We start from the raw sequence: 23272 nt of genomic DNA, 5'->3' as shown, positions 1-23272 counted from the left end.
CACCAAGCACTGAGGCCAGCCAGACTCAGGAAGTGTCGGGTTGGTGGGTTGCGGGGGGGTGCAGCCAGCAACCACCAGCCCCCCTGCCCAGCCCCCGCCCCATTCAGCTCCTCACCTCAAAGCATTAGCAATGCATTCCTCCAGTCCAGCAACAAGCAGGGCAATTCAATTTCCTCGACAGTGAGACCGTGTGAAATTTCATTTGCATCTCTGAGTCTCTGTGTAAGACGGGTTGTAAAAATCGCTCTGCCTCCATCACGCTTTGATTGCTGCTTTGTTTAGTTCAGCCCCTGCAATAAACAGCTGGGAACCCAGAATGATGGGTGAGACAGAAAAAAACCTGGAAAGATGGGAGAAAAAAGTTGGGTTTAAAGCTAAAAAAAAAAAGATGAATTTTTGTAGTTTTGACCAAAAAAGACTGACTTCGAATGAGGGATGAAAGTTCAGTGAAACATTTAAAGGGAAAATAATAATCACACATTCAGAATCTCAAAACTGTAAGTTTGTGAGTCACAACGGTCCACTTCCTTCATCTTTATATAATCCATTCCAACCCCCAGACTTCCTCATGAGAAATCGATGTCTGGGGGCGACAGCAGCTGGCTGGCGGTATGGAAGAAGCTGAAAAAACCAGACTGGTGGCCCAGCGCTGACACTGACCTCTTGCCTGCTGTCGGCCCAGAAAGGTCAGAAACACAAAACTGGCTTTCTGCTGCGCTCATCTGCACGCAGGCCTGTCGTCAGTCTCAGCACTGCAAAAAGGAACAAACGCTAATGGACGCATCAACTCTGGGAGAAATGCCACCACAGCTTTCTCCAGAAATCACACATCGTGTACAGCACCAGTCTTAAAACTTTAAGAGGAACTGATCTGGAAGTGCAGCTCCTTAATGTCCGTCTAACTATGTGAGTATATTGTTCACATTAAGCATTATGTTTTATTTTTTGGCTATTTTTTTATTTTGGCTGGGTCAGAGATCACCTATTTCTCACGGTTAAAACAAAACACAAAAAGGGGTAAAGTTAAAAAATTAAATTCTCCCGGCAGCCTTAAATGTACTTAACAAAGTAGAAAAGTAATCATTTGTTAGTTAGTTAGTTAAAACCTCTCTTTTGCATTATTGTACTGCATTTAATATTTTGCATTGTCTCGCTGGTAAAGAATTACGCTTTCTACATTCTACTTGAAACAAAACCAAAACAGCGTTAAAACAAAAATAGAAAAGTAACCACCAGCTCTGTAAAAGTGGATGGGGCGACAACAGAGCCTGCAGTGGAGTTCTGCTGCTACCTAGTGTCCAATCCTGGTCAGGATGCAAGAACAGAGACCCAAAGGTCAGGTGCACTACAGGTAAGACTCATTTAATTTTAAAACACAGCATTCAAGCTCAATATAACCACAGGTTTTAACATGTACACATTTCAGAGACTGCAAAAATTATGTAGAAAATAAAAAATAAAAATTACAGTGATTTTGTTCCCAGGAAATAAAAAAACAAAACAATGAAAAATTAAAATCTATTTACCGTATTCACATTAACGAAGCAACACAAATCGCTTGCTACAGATTCTAAGCAGAAAAAAAACTACAATCAAATCAAACAGAAGAATTTGTAAAAATGCAAAACAAGCCTTTTAAGAAATTAAAAATGAAACGTCAATTTCAGACACTTTTTTCTTCATTTTGTAAATATGTATAATTTGTACAATAGTCTTGCATTACAAACAACAATGAGAATATGACTACTACCCAAAAACAGAAAGATTGCATCAGTGTAATAATGTTTTATGGAGAATTTTGAAAAAGTCAGGCTCATTTTTCCCATCCGACTGCACAGGCAAGCAGGAGCTGTCAACTTTTCAAACTGGCCTAAAAGACATTGAAAATAGTAAAAGAGCCGTGCTCAGCTTGATGGCACAGTCTCGGAAACGAATTCACCTCTTGTAACTGATCAAAACGCACATCTAAGAGAAGCCAGTTGAAGCGGCAGAACAACAAACATTTCACTCCACGTCTGAAGTGCCTCAACTGAAAAGTCAGCAGATTTCCTTTAACAATTCCCCGACCGTAAAGAGAGCAGAGTTATCACAGCATCCACTCATCTTCTCTGCTTGCAGTGCAGTGACTCACAAATGTGTTTTAGGCGAGTGACGGATTAACAAACAGAAACTGCGGTATGCGCAATTTTACATAAACTTACATTAAGAGTCTTGTTGGGATGATCAGTAAGAGGAACTTCTACCTCTAAACTGCTGCATTTGGTAGAGGAGATCAAAGTCAAGGATGTGGATGTATATGTGTGTGTGTGTGTGTGTGTGTGTGTGGACAATCCCCAGCTCTGTTAAGGGAGACACGTGGAGCGATTAACAAGCAGTCTGGTGCACACATCATGCACAGCTCCATCCTCCCTTGCTTCACCATCGTCTTCAAAGTTTCATCCACCAGTGGAATAAAAACTTATCGTCTTTCATCAAATTCGTGACAGTTCAGTGTCTTTTCCCATCCCACACTGTGACTCTTCTCGTCAAACGGCTACGTTCCCATCATGCAGCTCTTTGTCCTCACCGAATCCTCTGAGAGCATGTGCCAGAATCAAGCGCACAGCTTAGTCACAGTCGCTAACAGTGGCTCATCAATGTTTTATAAAAATGTCACAGGAAATAGTGTCCCAAGAAGAGGGGGGAAAAAAACCCCCAACATTTCAATTTAACACCTGTAAGACGTAAAAAATTGCAGGAAAACTGGTCCCAGACATCAGATTTTAACATAAAATGGAAAAAAAAAGTCAGTGTGCATGTGTAATGTACAGTGTGGCAACATTAACCGGAGAAAAACGCTAATTTTACTGGTTGAGTCAAGCATGGCGGACTTGCATTTCAAGTTCCACAGGCAGAAAGAGAACCTGAAGAACTGAGATGTTGCACTGTGAAACGAACACACTCTGTGGCTCTAAGTGGAGTATGAGAAATTAACATCTACGCTCCAACAGCTGATTCCTCTCCTATTTATGTGTAAGGCATTTCTCTTTACTCTCCCACGGCAACCAGAGCGCAGTACAGTACTCTACAAAATAAAATGACAACCAGTAGTTATCAGCGTTAGCCTATGAGCACTTCCAGAGTCCTCAACACTGCAATGCCTCGTTAGATGTGACACTCTACACGTCATGGTGCATTCACGTGTGAAGAAATTTTAAGAAAAATAAAAACAATTAAGTTGGAGTGTAAAAAGTCAGTCCAGGCTCCATCGCATTTAGATGAATTCCCAGCACCAATGATGATTCTCGCGATAATAAACATCAGCCAAAGATTGTGGAACATGGAGAAGAAGCAAGGCCTGACTAACGAGATGAGACTTGATGATCTGCAGGTTATATTCCTTATGTTTTGCTTCAACCAAACAGCAAAAGCACGTTTTGGTTTTTCCATTTTTAAGTCTGGTGAGACGGCGGTGGAAAGCAGAAGGAAGATCGACTCAAAGTTCAAATCTCTATGAGGAATAACGACTGACTGACGGGAAGGGGGAGACTGGATGGCAGTCAACGCTGCAGCCTGGAAGAGTCAGGTGTTGTTTATTGCGCTGGAGGGTTGTTGGGATCTGGTCTGCTGTTGGCAAGGTACTTGGCCCGCATGCTTGACGTGTACTGCGGAGATGAACACAAAGTGACACACAGAAGAATCATGACTTCACTCTTTATAGCAAAATGAACTCATTACAAGTAATACAAAATGGGTAAAAATCACTCCTGTTTTTTTTTTTTAACTGCATACTTGAAAACAAATCCCCTGTAGGATTCTTTCATTATTATTTGACTGAAACTGAAAGAAGCAGGTTTTAAAACCAGCAAAAAATGTATGGTAGGATAGCAGATTCAAAGTTTGTAAATAAAAAATAAATAAAACATCAAGAGCAGCAGGAGAGGAACTTAAAATTACAGATTAGTCCTGCACAATGAAGCACTACAGAACACAGTTCACTTATTGGATCAGAGAAAATCCTACAGATTACCTTCCAAACTAGATACGCCGCAGTGCTGGAATCTAAAGGGATTGTAAATAATTCAAATACAGAAAGAACATCACAGCTACAGAGGACAAGGACATCAGACTACAGGGAACTGAACAAATATACACCAGTTTCAGAGGCGGTCCTTTCACTGTTTGCTGTTAAAGGACCAGTCCATCCAAAAATCAAAACTACATATTTTCCCCTGTAGTGCTTTTTATCCATCTAGATTGTTTAGATCGTAGAGATGTCTGCTTTATGTCGAATATAATGGAAATAAATGGCACAACAAAAAGTTTGATTTGAAGGAAATGAAGATGGAAGCGTACATCTGCTCGTGGATGAGAGGTTAGCTTAGTAAGTTAACTAAGGAACACACACCCTTTCACAAGCACAAGCCTCTTGTCCATGAACAGGTGAGTCGCCACATAAAGCGAATCCTGAAACTGACAAGGTCTGCATATTATCTTGAATAACTGGGTCATCATTTCTGGAAAGAGTATTTTTTGGTGCTTTGAACACCACAAGCGAAGCACCATCTTAGGTCCATTATGTTCAAGAGAAGGCAGACATCTCTACAGCTGATATCTCCAAAACTCAGCAGCTCACATCAAAACAATCTATATGGATAAATAGCACTTCACATAAGAGACTTTTGACTTTGGGTTGAACTATCCCTTTAACCTTCTTGCACATTGGCAGGGCCAGTCATTCACATACATTTAGGATACATCCATGCATTTTGTAATTCAGGTGATACAAGCAAAAAGGCTGCATTTCAAACTCAAAGTACAGTTGATTTGATTGTTTTTCAACTGTATGTTCAGGAACATGGTTTATTTTCATATATTGTGATCACCCTATCACTGGATGTGAATTAACACCAATACGGGCTCAACGAAATAACACAACTTACCTTGGATGATAAGGAAAAGGATCACAAGACATTTGCCTGAGTTTGTAAGTTTAATCTCTAACAACTACTACAACAGTTTGTACTTATAGTAGAGTAATATTTGTTGGTGTCAATTTTGATACAAATAAACTAAATCTGCCTAATTTTCATCAGTATGCAGCATCTTCTTGCTGCATTAAACTGCCAACATGACAATGAATTAACAGAAAAGCAGTCCATTCAAGTAGTGCTTTTCCTGTCTTAGGGAGCCAATAACTAAATCCTAAATGCTTATGAAGAGGGGAAATATAACTCCAGGGGGGTTTATCCTCCCAAGAATCAAGGCAAAGCAGATCCACATGATAAGTGAAACAGTTTAACGGCTTCTCAATTTGACTTGTTATTGACTCATAGGTCACAGTGAGCCCCAGGGTAGAGTTGCAGCTTCACATGTTCCTCCTAATAAATCCAGGTGCAGGTAGGGGAACATGCAGCCCAGGGCCATAGGAAACGAACATCAGGTGAGACACCAGGTGCGACACTTAGCAAGAGTCAGGACAGAGAGGGGGTGGGTGGGTGGGTGGGGTCCAGCAGCTCTGCTGGGACCTGAATAGAGGGTGAGTAGAGCAGGGAGTTTTGGGAAGTGGTACAGAGGAGGAACAGGCCAGCAGGTGGAGGAGGCGGGAATGTTTTGTACCTGTTAGCATAGCAGATGAGGTTACCAAAATGATCTTGAACTCTCCGAAGGCTTTAACTGCCAGCTCTGACCGCTGTTACTGTCCGCGGCAGTCAAATACAACTGTATGGATTCGCAGAAAAAAAAAAAAAAACGACAAGAAAGAGAGTATAGAGAAGATACACAAAAGCAGCGTCTAGGTCCAGGGAGACACACAGACACCAGGGGGGAAAAGGATCTCTGGTGGAGGTTCGGGTTTGGGCTGGGGTGGGCAGGAGGGAATGACTGAGGTTTGTGCCTAATACATCTGTAGTTTGTACTTCTGCATACTTGTAACAAATTGGAATCTCAAAAAAAGTTCTCGCACACCTTAAAGTCTTAGTGAGAGGTGCACAGGATCAAAAACTCTTTACCTGGAAAGAAAACAGTCTCATGTACTTATACTCACTTGTATTCATTCTTTTTGGATTCTTAGTAGACTCTCATTCATGAAAAAGTAGAAAGTCAGAGGAAACCAGCAACACTTCCCAGTAAGCAGACAAATGAGCATTTGAAATATAAAAACGTGACACTGAGCTCGTTTTCTTGAGTGGAAAGTTGATGAGTAGGTGAGGTGCCATTTGTCTGTGAGAAGGTTGTTGGTACAATGAGAACAGGTGATGGACAGCGTGTGGGCGTCTGTTTCCTTTCCAACTTGTATCAAGTGAAAGACAGAAAAGGAAGAGTGCTGGCTTGCTACTAATACTACATCATACGACTGCTGTACAACATAATGTTAAAAGCATGCCATGTCATGATGTTTATCCATGTTTCTGTGGCTCCTAAAGTTAATATGTATTCTTTCCTCATGAGGTACAGTGACATACAGCGTAGACATGGGTTCTACGTTATTAAACATGTTGTTTACAACAGAGCAACTTACACAGAGAAACAACAACATTTTGAAGAACGAGAGGAACTACAACCACGACTAAAAGTAGTTCCTGTGGGATAGTTCTATGTGTAGAAAAAATTGGGGGGCAGTATTTTCTCAGGGTTCAGGACATATGAAGGCTAACTGAAAGACGAAACACAGACACCTGAGAAGCTCATTCATCTTATTTGCCAAATCTTCACGGTTCCTCAGGTGAGGTGGAAACAAACTGGCAGCAATAATATCCAACATGTGCAATATATTCACTCCTTCATTTTTGTTTTTACTTACATGACTGATTTACGTAATTGCGTTTAATTTATTCTTGTTTTTATTGCTTGTTCTTGTTTTGCACCTTCAGCTGCAGCTCTTCTCTGTTTCATTACACAGGTGAATGAGTGCAATGACAATAGACTATCTTATCCATCTAAACAAAGTTCTTAGTTTGGTTTGTGAGTTCCTCTGATTCCACAGTTACTTGAAATGTTTGGGTGAAAAGTGCTAAAGGTTAGTCCCTTGCAAAAAGATACCGAATGACCCAGAGGTGTCCAGTCAGTTATTGTGTTTTTAAAAGAAATGTGACACTTACCGAGGGGGGAGGAGACTCTCGTCCTATCAGAGGCGTGTTTTCACAGCGAGAGTTCTGAAAGTTGGCATTCTGAGCCCTGTTGGATTTAACACACAAGATGAGATCAAATGCCACACACCAAGAAGAATATGAACCCCTACATCATGCTCTAAAGATATGAAGTATTATAAGATAGAAAATGGATGGATGCATGGATGGATGGATGGATGGATGTTCAGTACTTACATGTACTCAGTGACAGGTGCGTTGCTGACGGTGTGGGCGGCAGCAGGAATGGAGGTCTCGCTGCCGTAGCTGCTGCCACAGCTGTACAGGCTGGGCATGTGGACCCGGTACAGGTTATCGTGGTTTTGCCTTCCCCCATGGCTCAGAGACTCATCCTCACTGTCCTCGTCGCCCCTGAACACATCACACAACAATCAAATTATTACCACCAGAGGGAGCCCCTGTACCATCTGACTGATGACAAAGGAGCACAGAAGCACCATGTGGACAGTTTTCTGTGTTTATTTTCAGTCACATTTTGGTTCAATTTCATCGCTGCCTGAGGGAGAGAAACAAGAGGAATTCAGTGCTGTGTGAAGCAAAGAAGATGTAGTTTTCCACTGCAGTTTTGCTCAACTGAACAAAGGGCTGAATAAAGATGGTAAAATTAGCCTTGTGTAATTGGTTCAGTTTCTGCAGAAACATTTGAAGCCCTAATTTTGCAGATTCGCTGCGGATTCGCTCACATTGTCAAATCCAATCATAAGCCTACTTCTGAAGAAAGAATGAGATTCCACTTGATTCTTTCCAAACAATGAAGCTCCACAGCGTATGTGAGATAACAACAATGTACTGAACATGGTCTGTCGGAACAGAGCAACAATGACTTGACATCATAGAGTCTGTCTCCCTCTAGTGTTCACCCCACAGGCTTAATCCTCCATATTTAATCAAAAAAATCACAATTTCATTCAGTGCAGCTTACAGTACAGTTATTTACCTACATACACATATCAGACAAGGGAATGATTTACTCATTAATCAATTAATAATAATATTACTCTGGAAACGCTAAGTTTGAACTTAATAGTAAACCTTAATATAATTCTGGATGGAATAAAAGAAATCCTAATATCAACACAGCAAACAGTACAAGCTCAGCAGGGACCACAAAGACAAGCAGACTGGTACCATGTAAGCCTTTGCTTTATAACAGGAAACACCAGCTGAGATCAAACTGATAAACATGCCCCCCAATGGTTTGGGAGAGATCAGTTAATTAAGTGGTGCAGCCGAGCTGGCGGTGGTGCCTGGGAAACCACTTTCCCTGTAGCCATCGTGCAAAACTTATCTGCTGCTGATAGGACAAAGAAATCTGAATAATTTCACCCCTCAGCTGCAGAAAAAGACACCAGCTCCGGCGGTGGCTATGATAGATTTAGGCCAACTCTGCACAATTAGTGGGGATAGGGGCAAGCAGTCTATTTGCGGAAGCAGTCGGAGCCTTCTGGACGCGTCCCAGTGGTCTTTGAACAGCAAACAAACGCAAGTTTTATGCAAAAATAATCATACACCCACATCTGTGTGGATTTATCTGAAATTACTTTGTCTGCTTCATTCCCATGCCATGCAAAAACAAGTGCTGTAGATGCAGTAAAACCATAATTAATTGATAGGCTTATCTCTTATCTCTCTCTCTTTCTCGCTGTAAACAGTCCTGCATACAAACCCAGCTTAGAAATCTTTGCACTGGTTCCTAAGTGGCTGCAAGTTGGAAGTGTGCATAGGTGGCCAGTGGATGTCTTACCTTTTGGGCTGCCAGGTGTGAGGCACGCTGCAAATGATCGAGCTGAACATGAGAGCAGTGACGAAGGAAAAGAGCATGAGGTAGATGAGGCCCTCCAGTCCATCATAACACAGTCCCGTCATGGCCTGGACATAGTCCTGCAAAAGGGCAACACAGCACTTTTATAAAAGCAAATCAGTTCAGATTTACATTCAATCACTTCAAAAATTTGAGAAACATTTCATCCAAAAGGAGAAAGAGCAAAACAAAATGCAGAGGTCAAAGCTGCTGTTTTTAAATGTCTGAATGTAGATTCTAAGAGGGTCTTTAAAATGCATCTGCTGTGACTTCTCATTTAAACTAGGTCAAACCAATGAGCTCAGGGTTGGCAAACGAGATGGAAGTCAGTGCATTTTTAACCAGGTTTGAAAAGAAACTCTATGTTCCAAATTATCATGACTGAGGATTCCTATTCTGTATGCACTGCACAGCAGACACACGTTTCATATTCCACTGAAGATACTCTCATTTTCAGGCAATAATAATGTTTGGCGCGGTAACAAGCTAGATGTTTAAGAGAGAAAGCTGAAGAGAAAGCAAAAAGAAAAGCACTACAGTTACAGCTGCACATGAGCACTTGGAATTCAAAGACTCCAAATCCTCCAATGTGTTGTGATAGCCAAGTACTTGTCGTCAGGGAGATTCATAAATGGTACGTAGCCAGCATTAGCTGAGCGAGGACTTGCACACAGGAAGGCGAATGTTATTTATGGTGATAGGTGTAGTCGGCTGCACAAGCATAAAACAGCAGTTTGCTTTATACAACTAAGCTGCACTACAGAGATGTCACAAAAAATCAATGGCCAGACCCCTTTTTCATCAGACATGAAGCAAATCTACAGTAAGAAGGTAAGTTTTCTCCTCCCTGCTCACCATGTGCAGGCTGCGACAGTCCACCAGTGCAGTGAGCTGATGTAGACTGATCTCTGTGGTGTTCAGTATCCCCTGAATCTCTTCCAATTGGTCCTGGAAATGAATGAGTAAAAAAAAAAAACAAAACAAAACACAACATCTGCAATGTTGAAACAGGCTTAACTTGAAATCCTACTTTGGCACCTGGGAATGTTTTCCACAAGCAAACATACCAAAATAAATTCCCATTGTCCGCATTTCAAAAAAGTAAATATGTGCTAAGTGGTTTACAAAAAGGGAGCAAGTGAAAGGTAACCTGCAATTTTGTGATTAATTCAATGATTATCCATTCCATGCACATCTGACAGGGATGTGTCTTTCATCGGTATACAACAGTACACATCAGCTCCAGCTGAAAAAGACGATTTTAATGCATGATACATTTTAATGACCTGTTTCCCTTCTTCCTTCAGCGCTCATTACGGCTTCGTTGGAAAATACATCTGATTGCCTGATATAAACATTTCCACAACCTCAGCACATTTCTCTGTGTGGGTATGTGAAGTGAAATATGCCTCTCTCTATTCCCAATGTCAGCTCTCATTTGTGCCTCTGTCAACACAGTGTAAGGACCTACGCTTGACAATACCACAGCATTGTATTGACAAGGGCCAGTGAAAGCCTAATGCGGCTAAATGGACATAATACAGGTCCCAGGTGGGCCGTCAGCAGGTCTTTATGTGGACAGGTGCACTTCACTTCTCTGCAGGTTGCTCGTTTGGTCCCATTCATTGGGATATTCTGTCATCACAAATGTTACAATGGTACAGCACAGCTTGTTTGCCTGGAGGTGGTGGTGTGTTTATAGTGACAGCTAGCCTGTAATGTGGAATTTCTGGTAAAGAGGGTGTTGATGAGACTGGAAAACATACCTTGGTTTGTTTATATTCTCTGGTAGCAGAGCGCAGCAGTTCAGACACATCATCCTGCATCTCCACTAATGCTTTGTGGCTCCCGGAAAGCTTCTGAAATAAAAAGTATGAATGCTGTAGCAGCCCAGTACAGAAGTATTTGCATTTTTTAAAATCATTACCAAGGGCCTTCAGTTGTATCCCTTTGTAGTCAAATGGATATCCAGTGAAAGCATGCCGACAGCTTACAGATAGGATGTAAAAGGCTTACATACTTCATATACAGCTTCATTTTCATTGTGGGAGTGCTAACAATAGACGCCTGAACTTCAGGAGCACTCAAAAGTTTTGATTTATTCATGTGGTTTGCAAGATTGCAGGTAGTCCATTAAAGCAAACTATAGATCCACAGTAAAAGTGACATTCTGCTTCACTAAGCTTCCTCTGATGGAAGCGCATGCTATCGGTATGGACGCTTAGGAAAAGCTGCTCTGCATCAGTTTTTCTGCTGGTAGAATAGGAAGTACTGCACTACAACATGAAAGAAGTCCTTCTTTGAGGCGATGGAAGTGAGTCATTATGCTCAACTGAATTCTTACCAATTACAAGGTCATGCAACATGCAGAGAATTCATCTATGAAATTGTGACTGCTTAGATTTGAGTATTATCAGCTACCAGTCAGATAATTTATGTGCAGGGTAAATGTGTGATTTGACATTTTAAAAACTCAAACACGCAGAAACAAATGTATTAATATATGCAACAAACCTGCTGGAAGGGGTTGGCTTGTTCCAAACTGCAACTAAGGTAATACTGCAGGATGTCTGCAAATAAAAGGACAGTAGGAACAGAACAGAATGTGTTAGCAGAGCCACATGGACAATATGAGAGATTAATATATTTGGCTAAAGGGCTGTCCAGTCCAACACATAATTAGTGATAGCTGCTTATTCTTATATTACTGTTGTCTCTTGATTTTGGTATCTCTTATTTGATGCTGCATTGTGTTTCTATAACCAGATTCATCGCTTCAGTCACCACTGTTTTGTTCCGGGACCGACACCAATAAGCCAACAGCGTGATGCAGAGATATTTTATTTTCAAGCTCTGTCTTGTCATGTTCCCTGCTGCCCGTCAGAGCTTGACTGCTTTTGTAACAGAGTGCCCGCTGAGCTAATCCTGAGCTCTGAGGTGAAATTCTCCAAGAGAATAAAGTTCGCCTGTGCTGTAATAGGATAAATGAATGTGTTTTTCCCCTTGATTCAGCAACACTTAGGCAACAACAGAGTACACAGTGAAAGTCTTAGATATAACCCCTCTAACTGCACCAAGAGTGGTTACATCATCTCTAGAGTTATTATAACAATACAGTATGAACAAACGTGTATTCTGTTCACAGTCCACCAAGAACCTGAGCAGATGGGAATTAAGGTTTTGGACTTTGCCATTACAATCCACTGCTGCTACTTCTTCCAAATCACAGCAGTGAGTGGGAGTCGACGAGAAGTCCTGAGTGACTTAGAAGCTGCTGCAATGTCCACAAATACAAGCTGTGAGAACGCCACCACCAACCTAACACATGGTGAAAGTTACATCCATTCTCATTGCTATGTCGGGAGCTTGTTTTATCACACAGCTGAGCATAGGCGTGAAAGGAGGATTTCCGGTATGAAGAAGCGCATATCAAGAAAACTTCTGTCACACATACGCCCACAGAAATAAATATCAGGAAAAGCACATTTCTGGTACTTGTGGTAATGGAACTACTGATGTCTCACCGTTGCTGGGGCTGGGTTTGGCTCTTGTGCCAATTAGTGCCAAATGGGCTGATATACACATGCTGACATTAAAATCTTGCTGCCCATATAGGGTGGATCAAACCACCCCCCCCCCCCCACACACACACACTAATTAATGGTTGCACCAGGAAACAACTTTATGTAACTTTAGCAATACTTTTGTCACTGTTCCCTGTAGCAGAAAAAGTAAAAAAAAAAACCAAAAACCTCTATGCCCACAACTAAGTGAAATCAGAGTAAAGCTTCAGTTACAACGATCAGTGTACTGTTCTGCATTACAGTTTTAGGCTATGGTCACAAGCTGGCTTGTTTGTTGGACAGATATCTGGCAGCACATTATCCCACCCGGTGAAAACGTTTGGCAGGGCAAGCGAGTCAAAACAAATCTGACTCCAGTTGCTTAAGTTTGAGGCAGGTTGCTCTCTGAGTATCTGGTTACCAGACTAGTTACCATACTTAACAAACCTTTTAGAGGCTGACCTCCTCAAAACAAGCTTAGTATGAATAAATAATTAAATATAATAGCTTTAAGTAGTGATAACATTGTCACTGCTGTTATCTTTGTGAAGTTTTTTCCAAACAAAACCATCAGAATAACAGAAATGACAGCAAATTTAAAAGACTAACTTCAGCTCTCTGTTTGGGTTAGCACCATGTGTCTTCCATATTTGTGCAATGAGGAGAAAGCAGAGAAATGAAAAACAACAGTGAGGGTTGTTACAATTATGCATTTTCAGGAAAGCAATAAATCCACCGTAGTAATATCAAACTCTGACCTATCCAGGGGTTTGTCTAGTATGAGATTAAAGGGGAAAATATACAACAACTGAGTAAAATGTTCTATTTCTCAAGCAATCATCTGAAGGTAAAAGTAAAATAAATGCAAAGGCAGGGTCCCAGTGCTATGCTTTAGATGAATTTACATGAATTTGCTATATTAGCATATGGATAATAAACTCAACTGTCAACATAAAATAAAGATTTTTTTCAATGGCTGAACAGTTAACATGTGTTACAGGAATAAAGTGAAACTTAAAAGCCATCATATTGCATGAAACAGCCCTGAGGCAAAACTTCATAGCTGCAGCATAACAAAGTTTAGTGCACAGAGTTGGTGCTCAAGGTTCAGATGAAATCCATTCACAGCTGATGCTGTTTTTACTAACCATAAGCTCAGTTTGTGGTGGGCTGCACGATAATTTCACGAGATACATGCAGTGTTTTAATTCATCTACCGATTCACAGTTAATCAGAAGGTTCAACATGTTGGGTACTTTAAAAGTCTAATTCTCTCCTAACAAAACAAATCCTCCCCCTCCTGCTTCTGCCACAGTTGGTTCAGCCCTCTGCCACCCTGTCTGCGACTCCGACACTGTTAAAAACTTTACAAATAGAAAAGTCTGTGACACAGTTGTGTTATTTACACACGATCTACGACTTTCTAATGACATTTAAATGTATTCCTTTCATATAAGGCAGCAAAAAAGTTGCAGAATGTGTGTTTGAATTAATTTGCCTTACAATGACATCCTGCAATGTGACTACGGCACATGAGCACATTGCGATGTGGATGCTGAAATGATAACAGTTTTAAGAGAAGATAGTAAGGAAAAAACACAACAGGAAACTGAGAAAAGCCCATTAAGTAGGCAGGGAAGCCTCTGCGGTTTTACTCCAAGCACCATCTTCTGTCTCTTTTTTCTCAAGACAGATGCAAGAAATGTATTGTGGTCTCTGATCCTCTTCTCCACTGCTCTTATCTCACTCATACACTCTGGTTCTCCCTCCGTCTCTCTCTCTCTCTGTCTCTCTCACACACTCACACACACACACACACACAAGGGACAATATTTTTTTTCTCTTGCAAGCATCACATCACAGGAACTGGGCAATTACCAAAATGAGATGCATTAGAGAGGCTTCTGTGCTGCTTAAAAAGGCAACCCATTGCCCTCTTAACCCTGCTGCAGATGCGGCAGTAATTTTTAGAGGCTTTTTTATGGCCTGTGGACAAGACCAAGCTCAGCTCTTGTGGACAATGTCGTCACACTGCTGCATCACAATCAGAGCATTGAGCCCTTCAGGTGAATGCAGTATACAAATTGTACTTGGTGTATAAGATTCATACCTTTATCAATGACGCCATACTGGTTTGCCACTTCGGTGACATACATGTCAGGAGCAACGCAAAAGTCACTGGAGGTCTAGAAAAACAAGAAAATTAAAACCCAAAAATCAAGAGGCTGGAATTTTCAAAGTTCAAGGAGTTTTGATTGTCATTACAACCATGTACATGTAGCACACAGAGCAATAAAACAATGTTCCTCCGGGATACTACATAAAAGATTTACAAATAGTGAGTATGAAAATAAAAAGCAAAAGACACCCATTTAAATGTGGGGTATAAACACAGAAGACAGACAAGACAGTGCAAAAACTAAGGACAACAGAGCAGTAACAGTATAGACAACAGAAACAGTGCAGTACAATACAATACAATACAATATGGACAGAAAACCATGCAGAGTGGACCGTATGGCATTTAAAGTGACAGTGTGGATGTTGAAGTGAGTGCAGTGGTGTGCTGGTAAGTTTATTCAGTGTGTTTATGAATTGAGTGCGTATATTTTTGTCAGTCTAGCGCCTCAGAGTTGAGAACTTTCACTGTATGCTAACAGCACATGAGCCAAACAGACTCTAGAACACAACACTAAACAGAGGTTGTATTTACTGACATGCATTACATCACACAGGTGTTCCTTTTTTGTCACACTATCCCAGTTTAACAACATCCTGACTCTTCAACTGTGTGGATTAAGAGAAATAAAATGTCCCTACAGAGGCCAATGTCTGCAGTCACTGGCTGCACAAATAAAAACAGCTCTGTCCAACTGTATGTAATGAAACAGGCAGTTCTACCTGGAAAAACAGGACCTTGCTCGAACAGAGACACTTACCACTGAGACAGCCAGCTCCAGCCCCAGGGAGACCCAGCTGATTATCAGAGCAACTACACCAAACAAGCACACCCTGGGGAAAGTGAGAAATTAAAGCACCTTTAACCCACGATGTTAGAGCAGTGCTATTCGTACAGTCCATGTGGTGTGGAGAGACAAGTGATTAAGCTAATTAACTTGGTCCTGGTATGTATCAAGCATTCTTATGGTTCACATTGGACAAGTTTTCTTTTGTAAGTGAAAACACTGAGCTAATCTCCAAACACTGTATTGAAATTGTGCACATCTAACATCTACCAACATCTACCAAGCATTACCATTACTTTTTATATAACCTACTATGTACAAATTAATTGCTTGATAACATATTTGCCATAGACATCATTTGTTTGTCCTTATCTGCGATTAATGAAAAAAAAAATTAAATTCCATAAATGATTCACGTGAATATAATTTCCTTAAATGCATTACAGTCTTTGTGCCTAAAAAATACAAAATGTTTTCATAGTGTTGCTCTATTGAATATAAACAGTAATGAAAAATGTAAGGACAAGCTTGTGTCATTAGTATGTCAGGGTGGGATGCTTATGCTAAATAAACTGTGACTGGTCTGATACTTTACAAAGCTTGAATTCATCCAGACCAAACTGTGTTTAGAATCTGGCCCGGAACAGCTGAAGGCTTTGTGTACAGCAGTTGTCGTTCATTTTGTGAAAACAGATCTATTAATTTCCCAGAGCAGAAACATGTTCCCTGAAGTGCTCTTGTAGTCACGAACTCGTGATGAGACTCACCATATAAGAGTTGCCTTGGAGTTGCGAATGAGGCCAAACAGCACGAGAAGGCAGATGAGGACATCGAACAGTAGCAAGCCTATGTAGCCCAGCCACCTGTGAAGACAAATGTCATTAGCAACACATGGCCAGGAGCAGCACAGAAGCCCATCTCCCAATGAAAAAGAGCTCCGTGTTCAGAGCAAGCACAAAAAGTCAAACCTCATAAAGCAAAACTGTTATTCTAAAAGCATTTCATTACAGAAATACATTGAGAACAAGGAATAATTTCTTTGAAGTCTGAACAACGAATAGAGGGCAGAAGGATGTTGAAAAATTTGTTGATTGTTTTTTTTTTAATTTTAATGTATTGACTAATTATCATTAAACACGTAATTACAGCAATTATGTAATTATTTGTTGGCCTCTCGAGGGCAGCGAAAACAAGTGTTGAGCACAATGTTGACATGTCACCAAGTTGATACGGTGAATTCATTAGAAAACACATGCTCATTTACACATCCAGCTACAGAGTAAGATCAGCATTCATTTAGAGTCGTGTTTCTGACAACCTAGAGAATGTAAATCCCATGTTCTCTCTCTACATTTTTTTTTATCTTTAACAACTCCTGAGGGATATATCTGCCTCTTAACTGCTAAATGCTCTACACTGTTCAACAGCTCTTTTCCAACTGTGTCTTTCTGCAAATGGTGAGAGAACCATTAAGTAAAATTAAAGTCTTAGCCAGGCAGCTAAACAATGAGCTGAAACTCATAACGCTCCATAAAACCGAGCAGAGCTACAGATCATGTCATGTCATATCATTTCTGCTTCAAATTTATGTCAGTCTGTGACAGTCCATTGTGCAGACACTTGCAAAGTTACAATTTTTGGAAAAGACATGTAATAACTAACAAATGAGCAGCTTGCACACTGTAAGCTTCTAATATTTAACCTTTTTAGTGAACCAGAGACCTTTCAAGCACCACTGCTCTTAACCAGAGAGAAAAAAAAAACATTTATGCAAGCTCAACACAGTGCAGGGGATTACCGCAACTCTACGCTACTTCCTACCAAACTGGAAAGCCGAAGCCATCTGCCTAATGATATGCTGAACAAGTACAACTCATTCCTTGTTGTCTGAGCTTGCTTCTGCTTTCTACTTTGGATTCACAGAGATTTTCTTTGAAAAACATCTCCAAAAAGAGTGGCCTCAGCCGACACCATCTCGCCAGGGAAGAGACCAACTTTTTGACAACATATGAACTAACAGATGAGTGACAGCAAAGTCTTTACAAGGCACTGTCTGCACTCAAAGTTTAATTAAAAGATGTAGCACATGAATGATTGACTGTTGTTATCTGAAGTGCTGATCTGCTGCTGAGGCTGCTACTGCCAATCCTTACTCTGCAGGATCAGAAAGGAACCGAGCATAAGTTTTATTATTCTGCACAGCACTCCTTGTTTGAACGGCTGCGTGGGCTGCACTATTACAGTCTTACCTGTACCAGTCATAAAGCTCTAGCTTGATGGCCAGTTCTTCCAAGGAGATGTTGGTGTTGTCCCAGAAGGGAATCTCCACCATCTGCCTGACCAGCTCATCCAGCTGGTTCTGCAGTTTTTGGACGATGGACAGGTAGTCCTCGTGCTCCACATACTGGCCCTCAAGCTGTTGCAGATTGTCATCTACCGTCTGGTTCAATGAGGATGTACCGTCATAAACCTGAACCCAGCACAGGGACAAACAAGGACATGATGGAGTTTAGAGAAAGAAAAGGGGATTCACTAACTACATGGCTCTAGCAGCAGGGGAAACCAGGAATGCTCATGGAAAAAGGGTGATGAATTATTAAACGTGTTGGTACAATCTGTGCTCTCAGTCTTACCAGCTTTTGCACCCCAGTGATTGTGCGGTTAGCATGGCGCAGGGAATACGTCAGTCGATTCACTCCATCACATGTCTCGCCGTTCCCATAGAAACCGACAGCAATGCCAGCACTGAGGGGAGACAAAAGGAAGGGTGGGGAGACAGGGTGGTGAGGAGGAGGGATTAGCTAAAAAAGACACAGAGAGGAGACAGAGAAGAGAGAGAGAGCAAGGGGAATAGCGAGGCGTGTGAACTCTACATTAACCCTGTCGGTCCAGAGCCCAGTCAACAGGCTCCTTTCAGCTTCAGCAGAAAGACTCTATACAGAACCATGGATACACAGAGGAAGGGACCAACTATGCCTCAAACCCCACACTACGGCTGACAAAGGCTATACTGAGGGAGGAGATCAGCTCTCATTTGCACAGACAGGCCTCAGATTGAAGAAAAACAATTCTGGCAACTGCACGGGGAAACAGTTTCTATAAGGACAATGACAAAAAACGAACTTCACAATATTTTAAAATAATCTGAGATTTTGCATTTGCAATTAAAAATCGTCCATCCTGACACATAATAGAGAGTAAAAGCTAGCCATATTTCAGGGATGTAAATGAAATCAGTTTCTGGGTTTGAGAGGGAATTTGAAGAACTGACATCTGCTTCTGTATGGCACTCGTTGGTCTTTTTCCTATCATGCCATGCCAGCCTGAACTTCATGAAATAGGACCATGATAGGCGAAGCACTCAAAGCTAAGTCAGACCAAGTGTAACAGCGTTCCGCTAACAGCACTCAGTGAATAAATAGGTCTCTCTTCCTGGTGGGCTGCTAATCTCTTCCTCTCACAGTTTGCAGTGTGAAAAAGGTGAACGGGGCAGAGTCACAGCAAAAACAAAAACAACCTCCCTGCTGTGATGTGAATCTGTGGAAACGCTGTAATATTAATATCAAAGGAACAAACACTTAAAATGAAAACAGAACATTATTACTGTTAACAGTGGTGCAGGGCTTTGTGCAATAATGTCAAGCCTGGACTCTGTCAAAGAACAAAAGCACAGCAAAACAAAGCACAGACATGGATGATCTCTACAACTTGCTTTTTTCCTGCTTTAACTGAAGCACATTTGTGCGTGGATAGAACAAGCGCACACAGATACAGTGATTGTAATGCAGTTCTTGTACTCATCAGGTCCCTCAAGCTCTTTGTGCTACTCTGAATCAACTGTGATGGCTCTCCAGTGGCCCATCAACAGAATGAGGAAAACAGGAAACAAATGCAGTGTTCCAGGATACAAAGCATGTCCAGATGGTACAGTTCTCACACTGTCTGCTTCAAAAAAAAGAAAAAAGAAAAAAGAAGCCACTGTATAAGACACTCCTGTAGTATTTATGCTTAAATTATGCACACATGCAAGCTTATAACTTGCTTGTTAATGAATTAATTCTTGTAGTGGTCAGTCTGGCTATGTTTTGCCAGCAGATGCTCAGTTTGGAGTAACAAGATCCATTTGATTTGTTTTATTGAAATGCGATTTCATTCGGTGTGGGATCATTTTGTGTAATGAACTGCGGTCATTTGCCAAATATGTAAACATAATCTTTTAGTTGGCAATTTACACGGGGGTTTGGGAAGCCTGGGCAAATTTCAAATCTCTGCAAGTGGGGAACTTTATGTAATATGTGCCATTTTTTGTGATTACAAGATTGCACATTGTTGGCTTGACTGGTGTTTTATGGATATGGAGAAGTGGACTGTTCCAGACTAGATCTTGTCTCTCCCTGACTCTGCAGCTTTTCATTGCGTGTAGTGTTGACCGCATAATTCACAAATTTGGCAGAAAAAGATTGGTCAGCAATTGACTAATATCCTGCATTCCAGTATATTTGTCTCTGGGGGTGTGAATAACCCAATAACACAACTGGTGAATGACAATCTGAACTTGTTTTTATACTCACCTGCAGAGAAGTGTTGCAATGATGACACACCAGGCTGTGCAGCAGCAGTCGGGGTTGGCCCGCCCCTCATTTTTGTTCCACCGGCAGCACAGAAAAATGGAATAAAAGAGCAGGAACAGAAGTGCCAGGGCCAGACAGACAAGCGCCACACCTCCCAGTAAAAGGATAGACTGGTGGACAGAGGGATGGTGTTATGGAAACTTCATAGCTGAGACAACTTTCATGTCAATAACAGTGGGGATAAATGGGCCTACAAAGTATCCCACAGAGAGACAGTTTTGCACACAAGTGAGAGAAGCACAGTATACAGTCAGGAGGAAACATCCCTCAAATAAATCTTTTTTCCTGTGATTTGAGAAGAAAGGAAAAAGGTGTTTTTGATTTATGAAATATATAACAGCCTTTTTACTTCAGCACAGTAAATATGGTGCTAACTGTGGACTTGATCTCTTCGAGAAAAATGAAAAGCAACAACTATCAACACAAGAGGTAACAACAAGAGGTAAGGGAGACAAATCCAAAGACACCCAAGGCTGCATCATCATGACCTAGTTCAATAGTGAGCATCAACGACAGCTCAGCCATCTGGACAAGTCAAGTTTTCCCCTGAAGCCTGAATGGGAGCATTGCTTTGGCAATAATTAGCAGCCTTTCCTCACAGTGGTTACATAATTACGGTTCAGTAAGATAGCCTAATGATGACCTCTTATGTTTTGCTCTTGCTGTGGTACACGTGCGAAGAGAGTGAGGTAATACACTCGAACAGTGTACTACCTGCCTATTTTCATACAAAGTGCAATACTCCAAGCATTCTATTTGAACTGGATCTCCTCATGCTTTTAACGGAGTTGCTGTTTACAACAAACATCGAGCTGTGCCCAACGGGTGCCAAACATGTACAGCTACAAGCATTAACCAGCTGGTGAACTGTTCCTGTATGCTACCAGAAAAAATGGATCCCAACCACAATCGAAGAGAGATGGACAAAGGTGGTACAAAGCTCTTTTAAGCAAATGATCTCCACTGTCACCTTAAAAATTCTCATTTGATGTGAACTAAAGCCCATCCTTCTCGCTAAATCACAGGTGAAGTGAGGAAAATGACAAACACCTGGCACCCAACTAGTTAATCAAAGAGAATCAAGGGTAGTTGAAAACCTTAAACTATCTTCATTTTCAAACATAAATGCCTGTACAAGCTTTAGCAAACCCATCTGTAACACGTGTCCTGTTTCCTAGGAACTTTGACTCACTTCTAGATTGTGTGACTCACGCTTCCACAGTAGTAAGAGAAACACCATCATCTTTTGGCTTCTACCCATGTCTGCCAATTTTCCACTTTTTGTTGAAAATGAACCCTCTGTTTAGTCTTTGAAACTAGACAACAACCTAATCACCCTGTCTATCAGAACCTTTTAAAAACCACTGAATCAATTGTTTGTGTTTCTCAATTTGAGACAATATGTCCTTTGCAAATTATTTAATGCTGACATATAATAAAAATCAATTATCCTGTTTTTTTTATTATCATCAAACAGGATATATGCAGAGCCATTTTCCTGGATCCTGCGGGTAAAATCGGGTGTCTGAGTCCATCACTATTCTGAGAGGCATAAACTGCACCAGCTCAGGGGTAACAAAACAATGCCATTGGGACAAAATGTGTGAGCACAACAAGTGTTACAAACTGCCGAAACTACCAGAGCAATAAGAATACAAAGTATCATCTGACCCAAATTTAGAGGTTCTCTTTAATATTAACCATGCGAACAAATCCGTTTACAATGCCAGCTGGTTGGTGTCTGGAAAAGGTCAAGAAATGGAGCTACAACCCCACACAGATGGTGACACGGATCAAAAGGTGAAGAGAAAGAACAGGTGCACCCAGGTCGTCTGTCACCAAGACAAAACTAATAATTTGTATCTCAAATTTAAGGCTGCAGAGTTGGAGAAAGCAATAAACAAATCACTCTCCTCACTATCCTACTCCAATAGGTGGACTGAACTCAAACGAACACTGAGACAAACATTAGCATCACACATTCTCGTCGGCATCTGTAGGATATCTGGGAGTCACAAACTTTTGAGTTATTTGATACGATGCAAAGGGATCAATGAGATTTACCTGTTGATATGACCAGTCCTCTGGTCGAAAATCACTGCTTGTTTGTTCGAACTTTAAATTGAAATGGGGAAGTCTGTGTAGAAGGTTCGCCCACCATGGTGGAGAGTAGCTAACCACTGCCGCCATGGTAAGTAAATGTCAGTGAGATCCAAGCAAGCAAGGATGCTTGAAACTGTAAACACAGACGAGAGTCCACTTCAGAAAGTCTGTCTGCTGTATCCGGGATTAAAGACAAAACCAACAGCAGTATTTCTCATCTAGCATGAAAGACGAAGTTAGCAGGCTAGCTAGATTTTACCTTATAAAGTTGAAGTAATGTTCTTATTTCATCACTTGCCTAAATGGCAATCAATACATAATGTAAACACGGTCGATAGTATGTTCTACCATTTAGTGTTTGTAAGTACGACCAAGACAACAGCTCGCTAACTACACAAGCACTGATTTTGCTAGTAGCTTGCTAACATTAACTAGTAGCATAAAAATTCTTTGCTAGCAGCTATAACCTCCCGGCGACTTGAATCTCGGCCGAGCTAGTTAGCAAGTTAACATGTTAGTCTAAGTCAGTGTTGTGTCGCTGACCAGGAGCCTATTGTAACGTTAGCTGTAAACCCCCGAGTTCCGAGGTCCATTTAATTTTTGTTCAAAAATAGCCGGCTGTTAATGGTAGTTATACCCGTAATTTGGCTAGCGTTAGCCGGTTTAGCTGCAGGTTAGTTGAGTCCGCTGAGTCTTGGACACGGAGTCGAATAACAACAAGTCTCTTTTGTTCCACTTGACATTCTGGTTTGCGGTTAGCTACATCCTATTTTGTTCAGATGGTAATTCCTCGGCACTTCTCTTGCAGTACTATTCCACCAAAACAGCTCAATCAAGCACCTCCGAGTAAAACCTCCATGCAGTTATTCACGGAATATAAGGAGACTGCAGCCAACAAGGCGACTGTTCACGACATGCACCCAGCCGGCTGCTTACACTGCCCGGCCCCATACACAGCCCACCTCACCAGCCAAAAATTAGCTCAGTCGCGCCACCCAGAGGAACCTAAGGGCGCCACTGTATCGAGTTAATGCGACGTTCATTAATGTCGGAAATTTTAGGATTAATATAAATACAACTA

At 41.2% G+C, this 23272-nt stretch overlaps 1 protein-coding gene across 2 annotated transcripts; it reads right to left on the bottom strand.

The window, feature by feature from the left end:
* Positions 1-1336: 1336 nt before the first annotated feature.
* On the bottom strand, positions 1337-23173 carry ttyh3a (tweety family member 3a). 2 transcript variants are annotated; one of them, XM_046414582.1, is made up of 16 exons: positions 22829-23173; positions 22153-22324; positions 20029-20198; positions 18091-18202; positions 17707-17927; positions 16225-16320; positions 15431-15503; positions 14602-14677; positions 11443-11498; positions 10695-10787; positions 9784-9876; positions 8872-9008; positions 7305-7478; positions 7080-7155; positions 5599-5700; positions 1337-3644 (listed from the first exon to the last, which is right to left on the bottom strand). In XM_046414582.1, the coding sequence occupies exons 2-15, from the start codon at positions 22276-22278 to the stop codon at positions 5620-5622; spliced, it is 1584 nt and encodes a 527-aa protein (XP_046270538.1). In that variant the 5' UTR covers positions 22279-22324; positions 22829-23173; the 3' UTR covers positions 1337-3644; positions 5599-5619. The 2 variants fall into 2 exon arrangements, with proteins under 2 accessions (XP_046270538.1, XP_046270539.1); XM_046414583.1 differs by lacking the exon at positions 5599-5700 and having other exon boundaries at positions 22829-23172.
* Between the last annotated feature and the right edge of the window lie 99 nt (positions 23174-23272).

Source organism: Scatophagus argus, chromosome 16 (assembly GCF_020382885.2).
Source record: "Scatophagus argus isolate fScaArg1 chromosome 16, fScaArg1.pri, whole genome shotgun sequence".
Lineage (NCBI taxonomy): Eukaryota > Metazoa > Chordata > Actinopteri > Scatophagidae > Scatophagus > Scatophagus argus.
The sequence above is the reverse complement of the archived record's forward strand: the minus strand, read 5'-3'. Positions and strand labels throughout refer to the sequence as shown.